The sequence below is a fragment of the Carlito syrichta genome, unplaced genomic scaffold (genome assembly GCF_000164805.1).
Source record: "Carlito syrichta isolate Samal-C Ts95f unplaced genomic scaffold, Tarsius_syrichta-2.0.1 Scaffold315696, whole genome shotgun sequence".
In the NCBI taxonomy this organism is placed as follows: domain Eukaryota; kingdom Metazoa; phylum Chordata; class Mammalia; order Primates; family Tarsiidae; genus Carlito; species Carlito syrichta.
In genome coordinates this window covers 19,093-46,906 of record NW_007259792.1, presented here as the reverse complement: position 1 = coordinate 46,906, position 27,814 = coordinate 19,093, and the positions used below count along the sequence as shown (strand labels likewise).

At 41.7% G+C, this 27,814-nt stretch overlaps 1 protein-coding gene across 1 annotated transcript in view; it reads left to right on the top strand.

The window, feature by feature from the left end:
• RTN3 (reticulon 3) overlaps positions 1 to 27,814 on the top strand; it is a 46,695-nt gene that overhangs the window by 1,093 nt on the left and 17,788 nt on the right. Inside the window, exon 2 of the mRNA XM_021706511.1 lies at positions 10,145 to 12,433. Within this exon, the coding sequence (XP_021562186.1) occupies positions 10,219 to 12,433 (2,215 nt within the window). The 5' untranslated portion in view covers positions 10,145 to 10,218. The remainder of the gene's footprint in view (positions 1 to 10,144; positions 12,434 to 27,814) is intronic.

Below are 27,814 nucleotides of genomic sequence, written 5' to 3'. Positions count from 1 at the left end.
AAAAAAAAAAAAAAAAAAGCATAATGGGATAAAATTAATGTAGTGAAATTTTTGCCTGGTTTAATCTGCTTCTTAGGAAACATGATAGACAAATTTTACTTGTAATTCAAACTGATAATATTAAAGCCCCCAATTCCTTTATAATATGCCTCATTGTGTGAATGTGGATATCTTTGGGGTCAAATCATGACCTCTGAAATTAACATGTTTACATTAAAAGACAGAATTTTGTGACTGTTACTCAAACATATAAAGTAGTTATCTTGTTCTTGACATTTGGAACTTGACCAGACTTACGGTTTTTTTTGTTTTTTTTTTGAGTTGGAGTCTCACTCTGTCACCCAGACTGGAGTGCAGTGGCTGCTCCCAGCCACCGCAGCCTCCACCTGCCGGCTCCAATGATCCTTCCGCCTCAGCCTTCCAAGTAGCTGGAAATACAGGCGCGCGCTACCACGCCCGGCTCATTTTGATTTATTATAGAGATGAGGTCTCGCCCAGTTGCCCAGGCAGGTCTTGAACCCGCGGGCTCAGGCAGTCCACTCACCTCAGCCTCTCAAAGGCGCGGGATTACAGGCTGAGTCACCAAGCCTGACTAGACTTATGGTTTTAAGAGTCTTTTTCCCTTCATGAGAGATTTAATAATTTAGGCAAATAGGTATTATATTTATTCTACTCTGGAAGAAAAATATTATAGTATAATTAGAACAAATAATTGTATTTTTTTCCCTATTGTAAATATTTCAGTTCTTCAAAATACATTCTAAACAGCAGTTGCTTTTTTTTCATACAGCAAGGGGAAAGTTGATATCCAAATAGTGTTAATAGTCCAACCATGCCCAACATACCTGGTGTGTTAAATGTTGAAAAGATAACTGTCGTAACTTAAAAAGTAATTTTAAACCCTGTTAGCAAAAATGACATGTACACTCAAGTAGATGGAGGTAAATAAGAATTATTATAATGAAAAATGAATGTTTAGGCTTCAGTTTCACATTGCATATTAGAATTTGTAGGACTGCCTGCATCGATTTTCCATTCTTCCTTTTTGCTTTCAAAAAATTTTGACCAGTGCAGATTCAGGATAGTTAAACAAGAGGTAGTTAAAAATACCATACACCTGAAAGAGTTTTGGTTTATTCTCTATCAGTAGCATTTTCTCCTGCCAATAAAAACGCATGATGGGAAGGTAGCCCAGTTGGGCTTTGCTTCACTGGCAGTGCAGGTCAGCCTGTTGCGATGTTTGCTAGAACTCTTTGGCAGGTGAGGAGCTGTGTTCTCGGGTAACCAAGGCTGGTAGCTTCTGGTCTGCCTTAATAAAAATAAGGGAAGAGGAAGTTGGTGGTATATTTGGTCAACCGTAGTAAAACCCTGGGGAGGGCAGTGAGGTTGGTGGGAACAGTCTATTTCCATGCGGGCGTTCAAAGTGACTGCTGCCACCAGCACGCACCTTGAGTCCATCGGTGACACTGACCCAGCTAATCTCGTGACTTCATGTCCCTTAGCCATCTAGTCTTGGGGAAACTGTGTCTTTTTAAATATACCCAGAGCATTTTAAACAGTATATTGTAATAATTAAACAGGACATTTTTAGATTTAAGAAAGACTTGTGTTTTTAATTTTGAAATATGCATTTATCATTTTGGGGTTTCAGGGAGATGCGTGTACAAAAAATGTCATTAATTTGAATGAAATAAAGGACAGTTACATTTTTAAAAGTAAATATTGTGACTTTATTAAACTGTACTACTTTGAGAATACAGCTAATAAGCTAGGAAGTTAAACTTTTGATAGAGTTCTCTAATTAGAATGTCAGTGGAATAATCAGCTCTTTCATAAATGAGTTGTGTTCCTGAATAGGTTCTTGCAGTCTTTGGCTTATGGATTCCTTTTTCCATCAAGCAGCATCATATTTCAGCCTAATCCCTGAGAGTTTCAAAATAGAGAATTAAATTTTAATGATGTTTTTCTGTACTTTATAAAAGATGTAAATAAAGATATTGACAGAGGTAGAGATGTATGTGACTAATTTCTGTTAAGCTTTTACTATGACCAGTACATTATGTGAATCATCTCATTTAATTTTCACAGCCAGTTCTATGGAGGAAAGGGACTAGCTCTTCTACCAGTTGAAACTGGACTTTAAAATGATGAAATAACTTGCTCAAGGTAACACAGTGAGTAAGTGGTAGACCAAGGATACAAAGTCATAGCCCTAACTGCTGCACCTATAATAAAGATGATCAAGTAAACTAGCTGTTTTTAGGGTTTGAGATTTTTTTTAAAGATGTCATTTCGAAGTTAATGTTAAAATCTTGAGAGATGAGGCAGAAATTAGTGTTTTGACCATATTATTGCTGTTAGTGATATAATTTAATATCATCTGGGGGATATACTCCCTTCAGGCTCAAAATCCAAGCGAAATTTTGCTTCTACTTTAGAAAACTTAGATAAGAGTCGATGCTAGAAAATACTTTGATTTTCTTTAGAAAACTTTCGAAGTTGGGAGGCTAAGGCAAGAGGATCACTTGATCTTAGGAGGTCGAGACTGTGGTGAGCCGTGATCGTGCCACTGCACTCCAGCCTGGGTGACAGTGAAGCCCTGCCTCAAAAAAAAAAAAAAAGGAAAAGAAAAAAATTATGGGAAGAAAAGTGGTGAAAGTAAGATTGGAAAGAGAAGATCCTTCCGCCATGCAGCATTGGAAGCACATTTGCATTAATGAACGTTTGCATTCAATACGGCTGATGCAGTAGGCATCTGGAATAGGAAGTTACAACACTGAACTTTGGGGTGAGCACTGAGGGAAAAAAATTTGCCAGTTACAGCCTTTTTAAAAAAAAAAAAAGCAAAACATTTTTCTTTGTTCAAAAGAGATTTTCTGTTTGGGATCTAGCTTGGCTGCAAACTGTCTGCTGGCTAACTTCCTATTTTGATGCTGTGGCTGAAAGTTGCTGATACTGTTTTGCACGTTAATTTGTCTTTCCTTCTTGTGTTGTGAACATGAGAAAATTCAAGTGTAGGGAAACCTATACCTGAATATTTCTAGCCTCCCTCATGAATATGCATAGTACCTATGTGAAAAAGTTACTTAGTGGCTACTACAGGCTGGCACCCTTTCTTCACTAATGTGTATAACTCTTCCATGTTACAAGTATACATTTAATTAAAATCGATGAATTTCCTAGGTGAGGGGGTTAGCTCTAACAATTCTAAGCTGTTCACTCTTTTTGGGAAGAACTCTTTTATATAGAATATAGTATTCATTATCACTTATTATTTCTAGTTCACATTATGTTTTCAGTAGTTAAGTTATAAACACTTGAATAAATAACTACTAAATCTACTTTTTCTAAGAGACACTTTGGGGGAAAAAAAGCAGAGGAAACAGTATATGAAGGATTTTTTTAAAAAACATCAAATGTATTTACTTGATATGTGCACAAAATTCGCCTAGAAGTATTTTGTTGTTTTAACAGAGGATTTCGCCGGCTCGGTGGCTCAGCCTGTAATCCCGTGCTTCGGGAGGCTGAGGTGAGTGAATTGCCTGAGCCCGCGGGTTTGAGACCCACCGTCTCTACAATAAATCGAAGAATTAGCTGGGCGGGGTAGCGCACGCCTGTAGTTCCAGCTACTTGGAAGGCTGAGGCAGAAGGATCGCTGGAGCCCAGCAGGTGGAGGCTCCAGCCGGAATGGCCACTGCACTCCAGTCTGGGCAAAAGAGTGAGACTCCAACTCAAAAAAAAAAGAAAGAAAAAATAAAAATGATATGGTCAACAATCTACCATCTCAAACTCAAAATAAATAAATAAATAAAAAAGAGATGGGATTTCACTATGTTGCCCAGGCCAGTCCGAACTCCTAGTCTCAAGTGATCCTCCCACTTTAGCCTCCCCAGTAGCAGGGACTATAGGCACGCACCACCGTGCCCAGCCTTAAGAGTTATTTTTTTATCACGTCATTTTTAACTCCCCATTTTGCTCTGAAAGATAAAATACTCTAGGCATTGAAGAGAGAAAATTATTTCTCAATTACCATACCAGATTCTTTAGTGAAATGAAGCTTTTACCTTACTCCAATCAAAATTTAGAGTTACTGTGCTTTAGAATTAGTATATCGAAGAATTTAAAGCAGACACAGAAAGACCACGCGTGCTTCATGTCCTGCTACTCTTAAGTTGTGCTCCTGGACAAGTCCGTGTATAGTGAGGAGAAACAGTGAAGAGTGGCTCCTTCTGTGAGGTTTTTTTGGGACTAGAGCTCTGGAGTATGGCCTTGATCTCTCTACCCTTCTATTTTTAATTTAATTTAATTTTATTATTTTATCTTATTTTTTTGAGTCAGAGTCTCACTCTGTCGCCCAGGCTGGAGCACAGCGTCATGCTCACGACCACCGCAGCCTCTACCTGCTGGGCTCAGGCAGTCATTCTGCCTCAGCCTTCCAAGTAGCTGGAACTACAGGTGAGCTTCACCACAACCAGCTCATTTTTTTAAAAACAGGATTTATTGAGAGGACAGAAAAGCTCCCACAGTGGGAGGGAACCCGAAGGAGTTGCCCTAATTTTATTGTTCATTGTAGAGATGAGGTCTCGCCAAGTTGCCCGGGTGGGTCTTGAACCTATGGGCTCAGGTAATCCTCTCACCTTGGCCTCCCAAAGTGCTGGGAATATAGGTGTGAGCCACTGAGCCCAACCTCTACCCTTCTAAAACTAATGAAATATTATAAGACTGTGGTTTTCATACCAGGTTCATTACCTGGAAAACTTGCTATACAGATTTCTGAGCTCTGTCCTAATTAGGAAATTCTGAGTTAGTAAATCAGAGGTAAAGTCCATGAAATACTAGTATTTGCTCTTAAGTTTGAGAGGGGTTGTAAACGATTGTCCCAAAGGCTATTTTTGTGTTAGGTTGTTAAATCGTTCAGCTATATTGAACTAAAATATACTTTGACCTTACTGGTAGTCAAGATCATTTGCTGAAACATTTTGTTCAGGGAAAGTTCTTTTATCTTTCAACATTGGCCTAGAATTTCTTAAACACCTTTATCTGTATAGAACCTAGTACAGTTCTTGGCATGCCATAGGCATTTAGTTTGTACCAATTAATTCAGAAGTTGCATCACCCAAAGTTTTGAAAGAGATAAAAGCACTTTAAATTACTTTCCTTTATTTATGAATGATGGAAGGGAAAAATTTAAACTCTGAATGAGGATTTTCTGCATTATGTGCCAGATGAAAGTGATTATGATTTGACAATATGCCCGTTTTCTCTCCCCTAGTAAAACGGCATATATATAGCTCAGCCTGTAATCCCAGTACTTTGGGAGGCCGAGGCGAGTGAATTGCCTGTGCCCGCAGGTTCAAGACCCACCCGGGCAACTTGGCGAGCGAGACCTCGTCTCTACAATACATCAAAAATTAGCCGGGCGTGGTAGCGTGAACCTGTAGTTCCGGCTACCTGGAAGACTGAAGTAGAAGGATTGCCGGAACCCAGCAGGTCGAGGCTGCAGTGGCCAGGAGCAGCCACTGCACTACGGTCTGGGTGACAGAGTGAGACTCCAACTCACAAAAAAAAAAAAAAAAAAAAGGCATATGGTCTGGAGTCTCTTTGTCAAGAGAGTTTTTTTTTTTTTAAGAATGTGGTATTTGGTGACATTTATTGGGATTTACTAAGTGCCAGATACTATCCTAAACGTGCATTAACTCATTTAATCCTCACAGCAATTCTGATGTTTGGTGTTTTAATATCCCTATTTTGATGAAACAAGGTTAAGCAATTTGCCCAAGGCTGTGTGATTAGTAAGTGTGATAAAAGGACTCTGTATCTTTTAATAGGAATTTTTTATGTGAGCGTGGTCTAGAAAGTTAGAATATGAGTGCCAACTTAATTGCTTAGAATTGTTTCAGATAATATACCTAAGAGGAGACTTCTTGAGTATTTATGTATTTATTTATTATTTTTATTTTTTTGAGTTGGAGTCTCACTCTGTTGCCCAGACTGTAGTGCAGTGGCCTCTCCTGGGCACTGCAGCCTCAACCTGCTGGGCTCCGGCAATCCTTCCGCCTCAGCCTTCCGAGTAACCGGAATTACAGGCATGCGCTACCACGCCCGGCTTATTTTTTGATTTATTGTAGAGATGAGGTCTCGCCTACCCAGGCAGGTCTCGAACCCACGGACTCAGACAATCCACTCACCTCAGCCTCCCAAAGCACAGGATACAGGCTGAGCCACCGAGCCTGGCTAAGTATTTAGAATTTAAGAAGATACGGGTAAGCATGGAGCTGAGTATTTGTCATAATGGGGATATAACATTTTTCACCTCTCACTATATATTCCCTTTTTAATAAAATTGCTGGATACAGAACCTTATTGGGCAACCCCCTAGGGTTCCCTCCCACTGTGGGAACTTTTCTGTCCTCTTAATAAATCCTGCTTTTTTTTTTTTTTTTTTTAGAAGAACCTTATTTATTAATAATTAGAGTAGCACCATATTCTTAAGTGATTAGAGCTCTTGAAATGAATATGCACATTAAATATCATTCTAGAAAATAACTACTTTAGAAAACGTTCATAATGAGAGTTTTGATAGAGATTTCCTTTGAGTAATGTTAAAAGTCTCTAGTGTGTGGAGGGATGAATTTTTTGAAAAAGGAAAGAGGCCAAACACTGTGGCTCACACCTGTAATCCCAGCACTTTGGGAGGCAGAGGAGAGAGGATTGCCTGAGCCCAGGGGTTTGAGACCAGCCTGGACAACTTGGTGAGACCTTGTCTCTACAATAAATCAAAAAAATTAGCTGGTTGTAGTGACGCTCGCCTGTAGTTCCAGCTACTTGGAAGACTGAGGCAGAAGCATCACCCGAGCCCAGCAGGTTGAGACTACAGAATTAGAATTTCACTACACTTCAGCCAGGGCAACAGAGTAAGACTTCGACTCAAGAAACAAAGAAAAAGGAAAAGTAGTTGACATTTTTTTGAGGAGTAAATTAATCCAGAGTTACTCCACCAGGCAGTTTTATAGTGTATTAAAGAACTTACAGCCCTCAGATTCCCTGGAGTTTTCCGCCCTTTTACCAGGTAATGACTTGGACAGCACCCATGACTATTAAGTGCCCTACTGACTAATTGGAAGAGTCTTTGCTTATCAGAGCTGTCCTGAAAGGCTTTTTAGTTTCTAGTCTCCATTCTGTTTAGTGTTTTCATGGCTTTATAAACTTTTTACTTCCAGCCCAGTTTTTTTCATTGTCTTGGTACGTGTCAGCTCTGTCCAACTTTGTTAGGGTTTTAACTAGCCAAAAAAAATTCTTTTCATTTCCTGAAATTCTAATCAAGATGATTAAAATCGAAGCACAGATGAGGATGCCACCTTATTTTTCTACATGTGAGAAACCTTAACGGACAATGGGGAGAGCTAGCACCTGCATCTCATGGTCCCTGAGGAGTGAGTGCAGCATCAGGCTCTGTTTACCTCTAAGTTTGACCCTGAAAACAGTCTCCACCCCAATAGTAAGTGACAAAATTATCATTAGGGAGTATGATTAGAATGATTTTTGTATATCTAATTGTTATTCCATAATAAATAATCTGTAGTAAAATATTTGAAGTCCATCCGGCAGTCATGGTGCTCAGCGGACCTTTTGATATTTTGAGAATAGGACTTCCAGCCTTATCGTCTAGTTTTACCTAAGGCTATATTCTACACCTAACTCGAAACTTGAAGTAGCAGGAATTCAGGGAAGATAAGAGAAAAGCAAGGCTTGGTAAACTGAGCATAGAACGTTTTTCCATACTCTCCCCGCTCCCCCTGATGTGTGCATTGTTTGGTTGGCATTCAGCCTAGGGTGCTTTCTTTTTCATTCTACCAAGCACCCTCACAACCACATCTTCATCATCAGTATCATCATCACTTTGCTTATTGATTTTTGTTTTGGTCACTGCTTTAAATGCAGTTTCTAAAACACTGTCTGACACATGGTAGGCCCTTAGTAAACATTTGCTGAATTATTACTGAATCATTTTGTTGACTTTCACCTGTAAGATGACGTATCTGAGTCATCTGAAATCTTCATCTCTGGAAAGCATATTAGCTGCATCTTCCCTGTGGGGTGGAGTCAGTTTTGCTCACCTCAAGGTTGTTTGAAGGGAGTGTTGCCGGACAGTGTTGCCTTAACCCAGATTTAGTTCATAGAATGTTTTCTGGTAGAAACTCTGACCAGTAAGTTCAGTAACAGTACATGGCTCAGATTATGGCATCTTTCTGATTTAAATGTAATCTGTAGTACTTGAAACTTTAGATTTTTGAGCCTTATAACCTCTAGTGCTGGGCTTTTTCTATTATGTCCTTAGTCCAGTCATGCTCAGTATCCATACTAGATAGTGATGGATGCAAACCACGTGTATTACATTAGAACTGAATACGAGTTGGATTTTACTTCAAATGTTTTGTTTTAGTAATACAGTTTGCCACCAGACTTTAACAGTTTTTCTTCAGTGTACAAAGACTTTTTATTCTAATGCCCAAATTACAGTTTTACTGTTTCTAAAGCTCAGATCCTGTTACATCAAATTTCAGTGATGTGTTGAAATAGGGGAACTTTATATAGCATTAGGAATGTCATATACTATTTTTACAATAGTGAAATTTTATTCGTTGTAGTATAATATTTACCTTATCTTTAATAAAATAATTTTGAATGATGTAATTTTGCTTTTATCTAATATTTAGATTTTTACATGAGAAAACAATGAGCTGAATAAAGGTAATCCCAGTGGAATTTATTTTTACATCCTCTCAATTACTCATGTACAAGGCATTGCTGTCCTGAGCCTACTTAGGTCTCACCTGACCAGCCAATCTTTGATTCGTTTGTTTGGAGCTATTTTTTAAGATGTACTATGCTCCCGTTCCAGAGACACAACAATGTGCAAGAAAGACAGCACCTGCCCTTGGATGGTTGTTTTGATCTTTTCCCCAAAATACAAACTTATTAGATTGGATAGTAAGAAAATGATATGGCAAATTAATGACCACTGTGGTGTTAAGACTTAATGTATTACCTGAAGGAAAGGTATTTTCTATTGCAAAAGGAATTCTGGAGTTAGCACTATTTTCACCTGAGAAACCAATTTGCACAGTACAATTCTGATTAAGATGGCAAGTTGGTGCGAGAGATATTGGAACAAGCCATACTTCTCAGTACCCTTTGGTTTAGAACATTGAGGCCATTTGTACATGGGACGGATCCTTCTTGAGGATAGTGTGGAATAATTCTAGTCTCATTTTGGAGCTCAGAAAGAGTCTTCTGTATCTCCTAAAGATCAAAAAGAACACTGCCCTCAGCCGGGCTCGGTGGCTCAGCCTGTAATCTCGTGCCTTTGGGAGGCTGAGGTGAGTGGATTGTGGGAGGCTGAGGTGAGTGGATTGCCTGAGCCCGCGGGTTCGAGAGCCGCCTGGGCAGCGAGACCTATCTCTACAATAAATCAAAAAATCAGCTGGGCGTGGTAGCGCACACTTGTAGTTCCAGCTACTCGGAAGGCTGAGGCGGAAGGATCGCCAGGGCCCAGCAGGTCGAGGCTGCAGTGTCCGGGAGCGGCCACTGCACTCCAGTCTAGGTGACAGAGTGAGACTCCAACTCAAAAAAAAAAAAGAACTCTGGCTGCTTTTCTTTTTTCCTTCTCAGATTGTGAGTCACTGCAGCAGTGGATTTATAGGAACTGTGTGTTCTGAATTGTTCAGCTTGCAGATGGAAGTATATGAGTGCTTCATAATGTCATGTTGTTTGTTTCATATGGAGTTTCTTCTGTTGAATAGCTCTACCAAAAGAAAAAAGAAAAAGTTCCTAGATTTCTCAATCTCATCACCCTTCTTTATGCTCTATCTTTACAGTGGAAGAAGTATTTGTCATGAAAATTTTTTGTCATTTGGAATCTGTAGCATGATATGGCTTTTCTGTTTCACCATTAGCAATTTTATGCATGTCCTGTAGGATTACTCTTGATCATTATTCTATTACATGTTTATGTGTGTATATATACATCCTGTGTATATATATATATTTATATAATTTTTTTTAAAGCATGCTGCTTGGCCTGACTAGCTAATGTGTCATTGTACCCGGTGAACAATTTTTTTCTTTGAAATTCTGACCATAGAGGGATTGAGCTCTTTCTGCTCTGATGAGCCACCTTCAGAAATTGTAACTTCTTCCTTTCTTTCATCTTCTGAAATGCGTAACACTGACCTTACAACACAACATGAAGAAAAAAGCAAAGTGTTAGGCAACCAACTTATTTTAGCCAAAGAAGGAAAAGACCACCTGGCTCTTCTAGATATGAAAAAGATGGAAAAGCCTCAAGGGACCAGCAACAACCTAGCAGACTCTGCCGTTTCTCTTATAGCCGGAGTTCACTGTAACCATCCTTGTCTTCCAGCCTGTTTCCCAGAGCATTCTGCTTTTCCCTCAAAGGAAGTTGGTCACATGGAAGAGCAAATAAATAAGGACCAAGAAGCCAAGAACCCAAATGAGGTACCGAATAGGAAAGATAAAACTGCATTGGACGCTGATGTCAAATTCACTTTGCTAACAGCCGAGAAACCACCTGCTGAGCAGTCTAAAGGAGAAGGCATCTGTACATATTCCTTGTCCCCATCCACAGTTTCAGAAGGTGGAATTATTGAAAAGGATTCCCCTGAATCTCCATTTGAAGTAATTATTGACAAAGCAGCATTTGACAGGGAATTTAAAGACTCTTACAAAGAGAGCACAAATGATTTTGGTAGCTGGTTGATGCACACTGATCAAGAGTCATCTGAAGACATTTCGGAGACTAATGACAAAGTATTTCCACTGAGAAATAAAGAGGCAGGGCGTTATCCAATCTCTGCATTGCTCAATAGACAGTTTTCACACACAACTGCAGCTTTGGAAGAGGTATCTAGATGTGTGAATGACATGCATAATTTTACTAATGAAATACTGACCTGGGATTTGGTTCCCCAAGTGAAACAGTGGACTGAGAAATCTTCTGACTCCATCACAAAAACTGTAGGACTTAACCGGAGTGAGTGTAATTCAGAAATTCCAGTTGTAAATCTTAAAACTAACACTCATCAGAAAATCCCTGTATGTTCTGTTAATGGGAGCACTCCCATCACTGAATCAACAGGCGGTTGGGCAGAGGCACCTCTCATGCAAGGAAATGCTGTTGCTGGAAAACCTACATCAGACTCTCCGAATTCCACAGAGGAAGTTGGTGTCAAAGGTGTGCAAGACAGTGTGCAGAAACCAGATGACACCCAGTCAGGGTTCCCTGGGTCTCCATTTGCAAAGTGTGACTCTTTGGGTTCTGGAGAGACTGCAGTGAAAGTTGTTCTCCCTGATGGGCACCTGAAGGATGAAATGAACTGGCAGGGTTCTGTGCTGGGAGAAATCACAGAGGCTGACAGTTCTGGGGAGTCTGATGATACAGTCATAGAGGATATCACAGAAGACACATCATTTGCGAATAACAAAATTCAGGCTGAAAAACCTGTTTCCATGCCAAGTGCTGTTGCAAAAACAGGTGAAAGAGAAGTCAAAGAGATTCCCTATTGCAAGAGGGAAAACAAAACATCTAAAAACTTTGAAGAGTTGGTCAGTGATGGGCAGCCTGATGTTCTTGGAAGGAGTCCAGTTGGTGAGGCATCGTGTTCACAGGTACCCAGGTTGAATGTCTTATCAGAAGACGTGAAACAGTCGAATAGGATGAGCGAAGTTGTTTCAGAAAAGCCTGTTACTCCTGAGAACCCCAGTGTGAAAACTTCTGCCTGTTTGGAGTCACTACATGGGAAAAACGTTAAAGATATAGATGATTCCTCCCCAGAGGACCTGATAGTGGCCTTCACAGAAACCAGAGTGAAAGGAAGAGTAGATCAGGGTGAAGGAAATGCCTCTGAAGTAGTATCAGAGAAGAGGACAGACTTTAAGACAACTCTTTCTGTAGGAGTCTTGCAAGAAAGAGAGTCAGGTGGTTCTGGAATTAAAGACATTAAAAGCAAATACAGTGAACAAAGCACAAAAACAAATGGAAATGAGCTGCCGGATGTTTTCCCTACCCAAGGTGCTCCAGTAGTATCTCTTGACTTAGAACAAGAACAGCTCACAATCAAAGCCCTTAAAGAATTAGGTGAAAGGCAGGCGGAGAAGTCAGCTTTTGCACAGCGTGAAGTAGAATCTCCTTCTGAAGAAGTACGCAAGCAAACTTCCACATTCACTCCAGAATCTTGGCCACAGAAATCAACTGACGTCCTAGAACATAATGTCAAGACAGGATCTGATCTTGGGATTTCCAAAATGCCCACTGCTGTCAAAGAAACTACCAGGGTAGATTTTGTTTCCAGCCCTAGCAAGACTGAACTGGTAAACAAGCATATCCTAGCAAGACTCCTGACAGACCTCTCAGGTAACCATTTACGTTAGAAATACTGCATGTTGTTAATTCTGCTGTGATTGATTACTTATCAGAGTGCTGTTTTTCTTAGTCTCAGATTCATAGCTACACAATTATGGCTAGAACACAAATGTACCGTATGGTGGAGAAATGGCAGATTCTTCTGTTTTTTTAAGAGACTGCTTGATTTGGTTTCCCGATGCCAGTTATTTTCCAAAGTAGGAGACCACTTTGTAAAGTTAATCTGCCTTAAAATGTTTTTTATTCTGCTCCTGTTATATTTCAATATTCTTCTTTCTTTATAGGTTGGCCCTAGGGTGATTGCTGTTTTCAAGAATAGCAGGTTCTTACCTAATCACGAAGCTTATTCTAAAATCTCCGTAAAACCCCTGTTTAGCACTTGGGTTTTTTAATATGGGCCTTGTTGAAATCTTCACAATCAAAGATAAAGCAATTCCTACTGGGAAAGGCAGTAAATGAAACTTTTAATTAATTTGATCATATACTATAGAGATTTTATGCTCTGAAAGTAGGTAACTGGTATTGTACTATTTAGTGAGTAATATTTAAGAGAATTCAGACTCTTCTACTTTGGATCTTATTTAATATTCTTTGGGCCAAAACTCATTACATGATACTAGAAGCCCTTCTTTTTGCCTTCTATTTATTTGAAACGATCGCTCTCCTAGCAAGTGGCTTTCACTTAGATTACTACAAGTGCTGTCTATTCTGGAGTCTTGGAAAGTACAAGGTAAAAGGGATCTTTAAAGCCCTCAACAAGCCGGGCTCGGTGGCTCAGCCTGTAATCCCGCGCCTTGGGAGGCCGAGGTGAGTGGATTGCCTGAGCCTGCGGGTTCAAGACCTGCCTGGGCAACTTGGCGAGACCTCATCTCTACAATAAATGAAAAAATTAGCCAGGTGTGGTAGCGCGTGCCTGTAGTTCCAGCTACTTGGAAGGCTGAGGCGAAAGGATCGCCGGAGCCCAGCAGGTTGAGGCTGTGGTGGCCGGGAGCAGCCACTGCACTCCAGTGTGGGCGACAGAGTGAGACTCCAACTCAAAAAAAAAAAACAAAAAGCCCTCCACAAGGGCCTTTCAACCTCTAATCTAATACCAAGTTCTGCATCTCCTGTACGATCTGTGTTAGGTTCTGTGTAGGGATCTGTGGTTTTTTTTATGACAGATTCTTTATTCAGATTGAAGTCATACACAGAATTATAGCATTTACAACAAAAATGAGATTTTTATCAAGGATAAACTTACTTTGTGTTTGATTATACCATTTACTTTTTATAAAGACATTTCCTGACTGGAGACCATGGGTAGCCTTCTTAATCTTCTTAAGTCTTAATCTTTAAAATAGAGATAATTGCACTTAACCTTAATGGTATTGTGAGGATTAAATGTGAAAATGCAGATAATATAGTGCCTGTTCAGTCAGACTTAGCACCAAATATAGGGCCTGGCACATAATAGGTACTGGAAAATTATTTGTTGAATGTATAATATGCTAATAATTATCAGTGAAAACATCAAGGCTTTTGATGAGCCCAAAACTTTGAAATACTTGCTAAGGATGGCTGTTATACTCTAGTTAAATGGAAGCTCGCTGAACTTGAATAAAGGAGTGCTAGATTCTAATTTTTGCTTTACTGTGCCTAGAAGTATGACTTTGATTAATTTGCGTATCCCTTTAAGACCTCAATTTTGGCCAGGCTCAGTGGCTCAACCTGTAATCCCACGCTTTGGGAGGCCGAGGTGAGTGAACTGCCTGAGCCCGCAGGTTCGAGACCCGCCTGGGCAACTTGGCAAGACCTCTTCTCTACAATAAGTAAAAAAAAAAAAATTAGCCGGGCGTGGTAGTGCATGCCTGTAATTCCAGCTACTCAGAAGGCTGAGGCGGAAGGATCGCCGGAACCCAGCAGGTCGAGGCTGCAGTGGCCACTGCACTCCAGTCTGGGCGACAGAGTGAGACTCCAACTCAAAAAAAAAAAAAAAAGACCTCCATTTCTGTATCTGTTGAAAGTGAGGGTGTTGAAGTGGATGGCCTTTATTATAATTTCAGTAATACAATTCTTTAGCTCTGGTACACTCTTCTTGATTCCTTCCTGAGTTGTCATAATTCTTGCAGGCAGTTACTACTGAGTGATGAAGCATGTGGGATTAGGCTTTTCGAACTCCTGTATCTAATTCTGGCAAATTCCTGTTTTAGTGTGACCTTAGGCATCTAAGCTAATTGGTTCAGCATCTTCCTTTGTTAATGTGGTATCATTATTTTGCCTTGCTTTATAGTGTTTGTAGTAAATAAAGCACTGTGTAAGTGCTGATTATTAGTAATTCTCAACTGAGTTATTTAGTGTAAGAGATGAAAAAGGCTATGGAAGTTCAGGATATTTGTCACCGACCACATTCTGTGACTTGTAGCTATTTTATTTTTCTTTTGCTCTTTTATGGCATATTATGTACCAGTTCCTAATGAAACCTTTGTGACGATATTATAGTTAGTTACTCAGTAATTATGGTATGATAGACTCTAATAGCTGGGGAATATTAGATCTCTGTCTCACACACCTAATTTGAGGAAGATCATTTTTTGTGTCTTACTATCCACACTGGCAAAAATGCAAGGAAATAGGTATGAAGTGTGCTAGCAGGTGTGTAAATTAATAACCTTTCTGGTTGGTAGTTTGGCAGTATGTAATGAAAACCTAGAATTGCCCTAGCAATTTTGTTTCTAGGAGTTCATCCTAGAAAAAAAAATTGCCAGGCATGGTGGCTCATGCCTATTACCCCAGTACTTTGGGAGTCGGAGGTGAGAGAATTGCCTGAGCCCAGGGGTTCGGGACCATCCTGGGCAACTTGGTGAGACCTCGTCTCTACAATAAATCAAAAAATTAGCTGGGTGTGGTGGCATGGGCCTGTAGTTCCAGCTACCTGGAAGGTTGAGGTGAAAGGATCACCTGAATCTAGCAGGTCAAGGCTGTGGTAGCCATGAGTGGGCCACTGCATTCCAGCCTGGGCAACCGAGTGAGATTCTAACACACACACACACACACACACACACACACACACACACACACACACAATTAAGTGCAGAAATAAGCACAATGATGTTCATTGTAGTACTATTTGTGATGGTGGCAAATATCTGTCTTAACAATTAGAGATTGGTTGAGTATATTATGATATAGACATGCAGTAGATTATACAGTCATAGAAGTTGTTAAAGGTTTTGTGTTTTTTTTAAGAAGTGGAACGATACAAAGATTACAAAGGCATGCACCCATATTTATATGTGTAGAATTAGTGTCCAATAATTGTTAGCATTCATGGTCACATTTGTTTCCAAACTAAAGGCCTCTTTGATGACCACCTGACCTACCTTCTCTGTTTAATCTTTGAAGCACATATATACATGAAAGAGTATAAGGAGCTCAGCTAAGAATAAAATAACTGAACTGAGATTTGAGTTTCTAAGAGAAAAAAGTTTGCAGTTTGGGTCCTACCAAATTTAATTACATTCTGAAACAAAAATATCAATACTCTCCAGAGGAATACAATAGAGTCCAGAAGCTGTATAATGTAATATTTACAATGTCCAGGACTACACAGCATTTTGAGAACCAGGAAAATATAACCCAGTTTGAAGGGAGAAAAGACAATTTACAGAAACTAGCTTCATATGTTGGAATTAGGAGACAGGACTCTAAGGCAGTTTTTTGTTTTTTTGTTGTTTTTTTTTTTTTTGCGTTGGAGTCTCTGTCGCCCAGACTGGAGTGCAGTGGCCGCTCCCGGCCACCGCAGCCTCGACCTGCTGGGCTCTGGCGATCCTTCCACCTCAGCCTTCCAAGTAGCAGAAACTACAGGCACACGCTTCAATGCCTGGCTAATTTTTTGATTTATTGTAGAGATGAGGTCTTGCCAAGTTGCCCAGGCGGGTCTCGAACCCACGGGCTCAGGCAATCCATTCACCTCAGCCTCCCAAAGTGCTGGGATTACAGGCTGAGCCACCGAGCTCGGCTTAAGGCAGTTTTCTAAAACCACTCGTTGAAGTAAAGAGAAATATGCTTGCACTGAATGAAAAGAAAGAAAATCTTGGCCTAGAAATAGAAACAAAAAAGAGTCAAGTGGGAATTGTAGAACTGTAAAATATAACAGCTGAAATTAAAATCTACCAGGTGACCTGAACAGCAAAATGGAAATGACAGGAAGAAGTCAGTGAATTTGATGCTAGATAACAGAAGACTATCCAATCTGAAGAATAGAAAGAAAACAAATTTTTAAAAAATATCTTCTGGTGTTGCCACTGGCTCATTGACCTATGGCTGCCATTGTTTTCCTAGCTTTGGCCCCCTCCCCTACCTTGAGAAGGTGAATCTCCTCTCCCTCTTTCCCTCCCCCCCCATTTACTTTCTAAATAAACTGTGTTTTCCAATCTTAAAAACATAAAATAAAAAATATCACCAGAGCTTCAGGGCCCTGTGGAATGATATCAAAAGACCTAACTCATATAATTGGAATCCCAGAAGGAAAGTGAGACACAGGAGAAGGACATGCTTGAAGACAAAATACCCAGAAACTTCTCAGATTTTATGAAAGGCACATTTACTGATTAAAGAAGCTTGGCAAACACCTGCTAGGATAAGTACAAAGAAAACTATCTTGGTATATATTTCAGGGGTCCCCAAAATCACCCTTGGGGTTAATGATTTGCTAGAAGGATCCATAGAACTCCTAACTATAAACTCATAGGTAACAATTTTATTATAGCAAAAGGACACAGATCTGAATTGGCAAAGGGAAAAGACGCGTGGGACTGGGCGTGATGTGGCAGTTCACACCTGTAATCCCATCACTTTTGGAGGCGGAGGCAAGAGGACTGTCTGAGTTCAGGAGTTTGAGACCAACCTGAGCAACGTGGTGAGACCTTGTCTCCACAATAAATCAAAAAACTAGCCAGGTGTGGTGGTGTGTACCTGTAGTCCCAGGTACTTGGAAGGCTGAGGTGGGAGGATTACCTGAACCCAGTAGGTCAAGGCTGAGGTAATTGTGATCATGCCACTGCACTTCATCCAGCCTGGGCGACTAAGTAAGACACTTGGAAAAAAAAGCTGGGCTCGGTGGCTCAGCCTGTAATCTTGTGCTTTGGGAGGCTGCGGTGAGTGGATTGCCTGAGCCCGCGGGCTCGAGACCCACCTGGGCAACTTGGCGAGACCTCATCTCTACAATAAATAAAAAAATTAGCTGGGCATGGTAGCGTGCGCCTGTAGTTCCGGCTACTTGGAAGGCTGAGGCGGAAGGATCTCCGGAGCCCAGCAGGTTGAGGCTGCAGTGACCGAGAGCGACCACTGCACTCCAGTGTGGGCGACAGAGTGAGACTCCAACTCAAAAAAAAGAAACAAAAAAACAAAAACACCTGGGATAAAGTCTAGGGGAGATCAGGCGCAAGTTTTCAGGTGTTCAGTGGAGACACCCAAGTCTGTGCTTAATTCCTCTGCAGTGATGTGTGACAGCATGTGCGGTGTTGCCAACCAAGGAAGCTCATTCAGTCTTCGGTGTCCGGGATGGCATGCAGTGCCCACATGACAACTCAACTACTCAGACCCCTAGAGCAAAAATATATGTTGGCCATAAATTGTATTGTTAGGATAAACTTGCCTCGGCACGCTGGGATAGTACAGCCAAGACCTCAGGCCTGCAAAAACACTTATTAGGCAAAATATTCCAAGGACTTGGTGCTCATCTCCCAGCAGCCAGCCAAGGGCCAGTCCTGAAGACAGACCTTTCTCTTGCCTGGGCAGAGCCTGGCATTCCAGGCCTGCTGAGTTAACCCTATCCTATACAATATATCGTACTCAAAATGCTAAAAACCAAAGAGAAGGAGAAAATGTTGGAAGTAGTTAGAGAAAAATGACACTTACAGGGTAATAATAATTATCATTAGAACTTACTTCTTACCGGAAATCACCAGATGCCAGAAAACAGTGGAATAACATCTTTTAAAGTGCCAAACGGGGAAAAAAACTGTCAGCCCAGGTTTCTGTACTCAGCAAAAATACTCTGCAAAATAATGACATAGATTAAAACAAAAATTTTTTCACCAGAATACCTGCACCACAAGAAAAGCTAAAAGAAGTTCTTCTGATTAAAGGAAAGTGATACTAGATAGAAACTGAGACCTTCAGGAAGGAATGAAGAACACTGGAAGTGATAAATATCTGGGTAAATATTAAAGGCTTTTTCTCTCTTAATTTCTTTAAAATGCGTAGGATTACCGGGCAGGTGGCTCATACCTGTAATCCCAGTACTGTGGGGTGCAGAGACGAGAGGATTACCTGAGTTCAGGGGTTCAAGACCAGCCTGTGCAACATGGTGAGACCTCATCTCTACAATAATAATTTTTTTCCTCATTGTCTTATATTGCCTCCATTTTTTCTTTTTTTCTCTTCTTTTTTTTTTGTGAGTTGGAGTCTCACTCAGTCACCCAGGCTGGAGGGCAATGGCACACTCATAGCCACCTCAGCCTCGACCTGCTGGGCTCAGGTGATCCTTCTGCCTCAGCCTTCCAAATAGCTAGAGCTACAGGCACGTGCCACCACACCCAGCTAATTTTTAAATTGCTGGGCAACACAGCAAGACCTCGGCTCCACAGTAAATCAAAAAATTAGCCGGGCATGGTGGCACATTCCTGTGGTTTCAGCTACTTGGAAGGCTGAGGTGGAAGGATCACCTGAGCACAGCAGGTCAAGGTTGCGGTTGCCGTTGCCATGAGTGTGCCACTGTACTCCAACCTGAGTGATACTCTGACTCCAAAAAAAAAAGTTTAGAGACTATCAGTTTTTTTTTAAAGAAAATAATTGGTTTCATACCACATTTTGTTACAGTCTGAAGCCATGATACTTCTCTGCATTACTTAACATAACGTCAAAGACACAAGTCCAGTGCATCACACACAACCTTAGGAGAAATATGTTGGTGTAGCCTGATAGAGCATGGAATTAGAAATAAATATGTACAAAGGACATTAAATCACTTTTTAAACTTCACTGGACTTTTGCCCAGTTGTTAGCAGTTAACTCTGTTTTTTGGGGTTTTTTTTGAGTTGGAGTCTCACTCTGTCGCCCAGACTGGAGTGCAGTGGCCGCTCCCGGCCACCGCAGCCTCGACCTGCTGGGCTCCAGCGATCCTTCTGCCTCAGCCTTCCAAATAGTTGGAACTACAGGTGTGCGCTGCCACGCCCGGCTAATTTTTTGATTTATTGTAGAGATGAGGTGTCACCAAGTTGCCCAGGCGGGGTCTCGAACCCGCGGGCTCAGGCAATCCACTCACCTCAGCCTCCCAAAGGCGCAGGATTGCAGGCTGAGCCACCGAGCCCGGCCGTATTTTAAGTTTAGACCGGATCTTATGTCTTCTAGAGGCTTAAATTTGCAGTTTATTAATTAGCGAATTTAGTAGCTGTCCAACATGCATAGACAACCACCAAATCTACTAGGCGAAAAAAGGGCAGAAGACTAAAGCCAGAGTTTTGTGTCCTTATCCATTTTTATCATGATTCAGCATTGCATTTGTTATCTTAATTATATTCTTTTGATAACTAAGGTTAAAAGTTCATTTTTAGATCCACTGAGCTATTCAACTGGGGAGGTAGACAATGCCATTTTGTTTTCTGTGCTTTGTAAATTTGAAATTGAGGGCAAAGGGGATGGTAGGTTATTTTAATGGACGAAAAACTATTTTTTTCTGAGTGTGTGAGAACAACGTTAGTTTGAAAAGAGTTCCTACAAATTTTTCTGGCCCGCTGCCAAACTTGTCTGTGGCCAAAAGCCTGTGTGTCTGTCTTTGACAGTGACAGCTTTGTATTCTGTCAGTGATCCTTCTGTGCCATTTTGAGGGGGATTTTTTGGGTTAAGGATAAATCTGTAGCAGAGCAGACTATTAACCCATTTCAGCAGCCACAACATTTGTATTTGAGTATACAAATAAATACATCATCTGATGTCTTTTGCAAGTCAAAAGTGACTTCAGCCCGGTGTGATGGCTCACACCTGTAATCTCAGCACATTGGGATGCCAAGGCAAGAGGATCACTTGAAATTAGGAGTTTAAGACCAGCCTCGACAATATAGTGAGACTGCTCTATACCCTCCCCCGCCCCTGCAAAAAAAAATTAACTAGGTGTGGTGACAGTGGGCCCAGCTATTCGGGAGACTGAGGCAGAAGGACTGCCTGAGCCCAAGATGTCAAAGCTGTAGTAGGCCTTGATGGTGCCACTGCTCTCCAGCCTGGGCAGCAGAGACCCCTGACTCTAAACAAATAAATAAATCTTCAAGAATCTGTACAACAGTTTTTCAGAATTTGTTAATATACAACACATTTCTAAGAATCTTTTTAAATGCCTGAAATAACTAAAAGGAAAAAAAGCACTGAGCTTTGTAACCATGAAAAGGAAACTGTTCATTAATAAAGGAGAAACAGTTAAACTTTATATGAATTTATGTAAAGAAAAAGATCCAGACTTTTTCTTTTCTTTTTCTTTTTTTTTTTTTGAGTTGGAGTCTCACTCCATCGCCCAGACTGGAGTGCAGTGGCCGCTCCCGGCCACCGCAGCCTCGACCTGCTGGGCTCCGGCGATCCTTCCACCTCAGCCTTCCAAGTAGCCGGAATTACAGGCATGCGCTACCACGCCCGGCTGATTTTTTGATTTATTGTAGAGATGAGGTCTCGCTGCCCAGGCGGGTCTCGAACCCGCGGGCTCAGGCAATCCATTCACCTCAGCCTCCCAAAGACGTGGGATTACAGGCTGAGCCACCGCGCCCGGCTGATCCAGACATTTTCACATGAATTCTTTTCTTTGGTTGCATTTGTTTATTTATTTATTTTAGAGACAGAGTCTTACTCTGTCACCCAGGCTGGAATGCAGTGACTCAAGTGATTCTCCAGTCTCAGCCTTCTGAGTAGCTGGGACCACTGTCACCACACCCAGCTAAAATTTTTTTGGGGGGAGTTGGGGGTAGAGACAGATCCCGCTATTTTGTCTGGGCTGGTCTCAAACTCCTAGCCTCAAGTGATCCTTTCTCCTCAGCCTCCCAAAGTGCTGGGATTATAGGCATGAGCCACCATGCCTGGCCCTATTTATTCTTAAAAATGAAGTTAAAGCTGATAGACTACTAAACCTTGATATTTCCTTCACAGTTATTCTTTTTCAGAGTATTTGAAATCAGCCTTTCTTTTCTACTTTTGAGGTATATACTTAGGAGAGTAGGTTAAAGTCAATTGACTTTTGGGAATGACTGACTAGAGTCAAACCAAGAACTTCTCCAAATTCAGTAATAAAATAGATGGATAAGAAATCGATAAGGTTTATTACTGTTTGAATTGGCATAGACTGATTTCTTTTTTCTTAGAACCTGAGATTACCATCAGATGTGTTCATGCCCTCTTTTGGTGTAATCTGGGTACTGCACCTGGCATCCTTTAATATGGACAAGAGACAGACATCCTTTAAAGTTTTTAAAATAGGCCAGGCATGGTGGCTCATTCCTGTAATCCTATTGGGAGGCCGAGGCAAAAGGATTGCTTGAGTCCAGGGGTTCGAGAGACCAGCCTGGTGAGACCTTGTCTCTCAAATAAATAAATAAATAAATAAATAAATAAATAAATAAAGCAAGCGAGCCAGGCATGGTAGCGTGTGCCTGTAATTCCGGCTACTTGGAAGGCTGAGGTGAAAGGATCGCCTGAGCCCAGCAGGCTGACACAGGGGGTGGCTGTGACCATGCCACTGCACTCCTGCCTGGGCAACAGAGTAAGACTCTAACTCAAAAAATTTAACCAGGTATGTTTGCACACATCTGTAGTCCCAGCTACACAGGAGACTGAGGCTGAAGATTACCGGAGCCCATGAGGTCAAGGCTGCGGTGAGCCATGATCGTGCCACTGTACTTCAGCCTGGGTGACAGAGAGACCTGACCAAAAAAAAAAAAGTAATATGACCACATTATGGAAGATTTGGAAATTAAAAAGGGAGAAATAACTCATAATTCCACCAGCAATGTAAATACTCATAGTAAATACAGTCATTCCTTGGCAGATGTATCATCTTCCATTAGAAAAACTTTAAGATAATTGGGAAATTAGTGATGAGTCATAAAAGAGGCTATACTATGTACTGAAATAGACTCTAAGTATAAAGGGCATTATTAGTACAACAAGCTAATTTATCACAAGATGTTAAACGTATTGGATGCAGCTAGAAAAAAGTAAAGTCTTTTATTTATTTATTTATTTATTTTTATTTTTTTTGAATTGGAGTCTCACTCTGTCACCCAGACTGGAGTGCAGTGGCCGCTCCCGGCCACCGCAGCCTCGACCTGCTGGGCTCCAGCGATCCTTCCGCCTCAGCCTTCCAAGTAGTCAGAACTACAGGCACGCGCTACCATGCCCAGCTGATTTTTGACTTATTATAGAGATGAGGTCTCGCCAAGTTGCCCAGGCGGGTCTCAAACCCGCGGGCTCAGGCAATCCACTCACCTCAGCCTCCCAAAGGCGTGGGATTACAGGCTGAGCCACCGAGCCCGGTTAAAGTAAAGTCTTTTAATTGAAAATTAGTTTATGTAGTATGTATATTAAAGTTGTAACCCCAAAAGTTAGGTAATGCTGACTTTGTTCTTTTAAGAACTTTTAGCTTTTCATTTTTCCATTACCCATTAAACTAGTTTTGGGTCAGTTTCCTATGGGACTTTAGGAAGAGACTAGCCAAGACATCATTGTGTCTGTATAAGATTGACATCCAAAAAAAGGACATTCCCTGTCTGTACCAATGGCTCTCTTTAGCAGTGATTTTCTACTTGAGACATATCAGAATCAAGCAATCATTTGTTCATAACTTGGAAAAGGTCACATACAACACCCTAACCCTAACCCCATCACACATCCTGTTCCCCATACCACACCCAGCTGAAAGCCACAAGTTTGGACGGTCTTCTATAAAGAGTCTTCTCATCTGGGAACAACAGGCACCAGGCACTAATCAGGGAGAGAGGGAGGGTAGGGGCATGAGGGACCCAGAAGCATCCATTAGGGTACTGTGCCTACGACCGGGGTGAGACTGGCTCATCAGAAGCCCAGACCTTGCCTTCACATGGTAAATTTATATAACAAATCCTCTCATGTACCCCATGATTCTAAAATAAAAAAAGAGTCTTCTCATGTAAGGTAAATTATAGTCATAAAAATGTTTAAGAATCGTTACTGGATATTAATCAAAATTAAAATCTTATTTTCCTATGGTGGATTCATAAAGTACATTCAAGAAGGTACTTTACTGACCCGGGTGGCTGAGTAGGAGATGAGGGAGAAGGAAGAGTGAGGCCTGTTTCTGCCTTTGTCTTAGGTTTGTGGCTGGAGGTGGAACCATTTTCTGATCAGAGTACAGTGTCAGGTGAAGGGGATGTCTTCTTTGATATGTAGGATTTCTCAGCCTGTAATCACAGCACTTTGGGAGACTGAGGCAAGAGGATTTCCTGACCCAGGGATTCGAGACCAGCCTGGGCAACTTGGTGAGACCTCGTCTCTACAACAAATCACAAAAACTAGCCAGGTGTGGTAGCATGTGTATGTAGTTCTAGCTACTTGGAAGGTTGAGGCTGCAGTGGCCGTGAGAGTACCACTGCACTCCAGCCTGGGTGACGGAGTGAGACTCCAACTCAAAAAAAAAGATGTGGGATTTCAGGTGCCCTAAGTGATCTCTTCTGTTCCCATGGCTTCAGAGTGCCACCTTCATTTTGCTAACTCCCAAATCTGTGTCCATGTAGTTCCTCATGCCTTGTAGACCACGTGTCATTCTGCCTTGACCTCTGCGTGTGCCGCCTCCTTCCATCCTTTACTTACCACTCAATTTGATCATAGTTCTGACAGTACAACCCATTTTCATAGAAAGGTTTATGTGGAAGCTTGATATTATAAAATAGGTTTTGTTTAAAAGAACCCTTTGAAATCCTCAATCTTCATTTCTTTGTATCCTGTTAGCAAAAAAGAGGAAAGGGAAAATGTGCTAGTGCTCTGTAGAAGCTTTAACGTCTGTTACATTTGTCGCAGAGATTGGCAGTCAAATGAGCAGTAGCTGCCATTCTACTACTGTCGAATCAGTAGTAATCTGAGCGCTTCTGCCTTGTTTCCCATTTAATCCTGGCAGCATTCCTAGAAAGACCCAACTCAAAAAATATGGAGTGTATAGTTCAATTAACAAAAAATAAGTTTCCTTTACTTTAACTGTATATATATGTATGTATGTATGTATTTGAGATGGGACCTCACTCTGTCACCCAGGCTGGAGTGCAGTGGCACGATCGTGGCTCACTGCAGCCTCAAGCACCTGGGCTCAAGTGATCCTCCTGCCTCAGCCTCTCAAAGTGCTGGGGTTACAGGAGTGAGCCACCATGCCTGGTATTTTTTAATATAGTTTGTAACTACAGAGTTGTGCAACCATCACTGATCATTATCGAGTTTTAGAAAAGGTTAATTCTCCCAAAAAGGAAACTCCACCTTCATTTCCAGTTGTTCCCCATTCTTCACCATCATCATCCCAGCCAGTCCTAAATAACTGCTCATCTACTATCTCTGTGGATTTTCTCATTCTAGATATTTTATGTTGCTAGAAGCATACAATATATGAACTTTTGTGATTGGCTTCTTTCTTAGCCTAATGTTTTCGGTATTCGTCCATGTTGTAGCACCAGAACTTCATTCCTTTTTATTGATAAATAAGATTTCATTTTATAGATGAGCTGCATTTTGTTTGTCCATTTACTAGTTGATGGACTTTTGTATTATTTCCACTGTTTGGCTACTATGAATAATTCTTCTACGAATGTTGGTGTACACAAGTTCTTGTGTTGTTGTATGTTTTACTTTTTCTGTGGTACTTACCTACGAGTAGAATTACTGGGTCATAGCACAACTCTGTTTAACTTTTTGAGGAACTGCCAGATTATTTTCCAAAGCGCTGCACTGTTTTACAGTCCCACTAGGAACGTATGAGGGTTCTCATTTCTCTACATCCTTGCTAATATTTGTTGTTGTTTTATTATAGCCATCCTAATGGGTTCACCATGGTTTTGACTTGCATTTCCTTAATGACAAGTGAAGTTCAGCATCTTCATGTCTTCCTGGACCATTTGTGTATCTTTGGAGAGATGCCTGTTCGGATCCTTTGTTCATTTTTCAATTGGGCTATTTTTCTTTTTATTATTGAGTTATATAATTTTGAATATAGTATGTGTATTCTGGACACAAGTATCTTATGAGATATATAACTTGCAACTGTATCTCTCATCCTATGTTTTTTCTCATCTTGAGGGTGCCTTTCATCAGGTGTACATCAATGATACTTTTTTGATGAAACCATTTACAGCATAAAGGCTTATAATTTTGATGCCCAATTTATCCAATTTTTTTTGGTCATTGTATTTTTAGTGTCAGAACTAAGAAACTGTTGCCTAAGCCAGGGTCATGAAGATCTGCACCTGTATTTTCTTTTCTTTTTTGGGGTGGGGGGTTGCAGTCTCGCTCTGTCACCCAGACTGGAGTGCAGTGGCCGCTCCCAGCCACCGCAGCTCCACCTGCTGGGCTCCGGCGATCCTTCCGCCTCAGCCTTCCAAGTAGCCGGATTTACAGGCATGCGCTACCACGCCCGGCTGATTTTTTTGATTTATTGCAGAGATGAGGTCTCGCTGCCCAGACGGGTCTCGAACCCGTGGGCTCAGGCAATCCACTCACCTCAGCCTCTCAAAGGCGCGGGACTACAGGCTGAGCCACTGAGCCCGGCTTTCTTTTCTTTTTCTTAATTCAGGGTCTCACTCTGTTGCCCAGGCTGGAGTACAATGACACGATCATGGCTCACCACAGCCTCGACCTCCTGGGCTCAGGGGATGCTCCCACTTCAGCCTTCAGAGTAGCTGGGGCTCCAGCCACATGCCACCATGCCCAGCTAATTTGTTGCAAAGATGAGATCTCGCTGTGTTGCCCAGGCTGGTCTCAAACTTCCTGTGCTCAAGTAGTCCTCCGGCCTAGGCCTCCCAGAGTGCTGGGACTACAGGTGTGAGTCACTGTGCCCACAGTTAAAGTCCCATCTTTAACTGTCCCTCAGCTCCTGCTGGTCCTCTACTTCCCTTCACAGCCAGACTCCTCGGTGTTTCTCCCCCTTGGCCTCCACATCTGCACCACATTCCTCTCCAGTTCCCTCCTGCTGCTCGACCCCATCACTCTGAGACTGAACAGCTTTGATCAGCTCACCAGCTAGCTCAGTGGTGCCAAGTCCAGGGTCACTTTTTACTTACTCAACCTCAGCAGAATTAGCCGGTCTCCACATCCTCCTCCTCAAAGTGCCCCTCCGCTTCTGTGCTTTCTGTGCTTCCACACTCCCTTGGCTGTCCCCTCCCTCCCTGGAGGTCTCCTCTCAGCTTTCTTTCACCAGCTATGCCCTTTTTTTTTTTTTTTTTTTTTTTTCCTCTGCCCTTTTTTTAAAATTGGAAGTCTAACTCTTGTCGCCCAGGCTGGAGTGCAGTGGCACACTCACAGCCACCGCAGCCTTAACCTGTTGGGCTCAGGTGATCCTTCCACCTCAGCCTTCCAAGGAGCTGGAACCACAGGCATGTGCCACCACGCCCAGCTAATTTTTTATTTTATTTTATTTTATTGTAGAGACAAGGTCTCACCAAGTTTCTCAGGCTGATCTCAAACTCCTGAACTCAGGCAATCGTCTTGCCTTGGTCTCTCAAGATACTGGGATTACAGGTGTGAGCCACTGCACCCAGCTAGCTCTACTCCTTTTATTCAGTTCCTAGGTACTATAGTAGCTCAGAATTGAGAGCTGGGCCACCTTCTCAAGCAGTACTAGGTAATTGCGTCCATTTCCTTCACTTTTAAGTATTATTTGTGTGCTGATGACTTCCAGACAGGTATGTCCAGCTGAGACTTGTCCTGTGTGCTCCACACTGGTGATCTGATCACCACTTGTTTTTCTTTTTTTCTTTTCTTTTCTTTTTTTTTTTGGGCGGGGGAGTGGAAATCTCACTCTGTCACCCAGGCTGGAGCACAATGGCTCACTGCAGCATTGACCTCCTAGGCTCAGGCAATCCTTCTGCCTCAGCCTCCCAAGTAGTTGGAACTATAGTTGCGCACCACACCCAGCTAATTATTATTATTATTATTATTATTATTGGCAGAAGTTTCACTATGTTTCCCAGGCTAGTCTTGTTGAACTCTTGGGCTCAAGTAATCCTCCCCCCTCGACCTTCCAAAGGGCTGGGATTACAGGCATGAGCCACCATGCCAAGCCACTCCTTCTTTAATAATGGATGTCTCAGCCGGGCTTGGTGGCTCAGCCTGTAATCCCGCGCC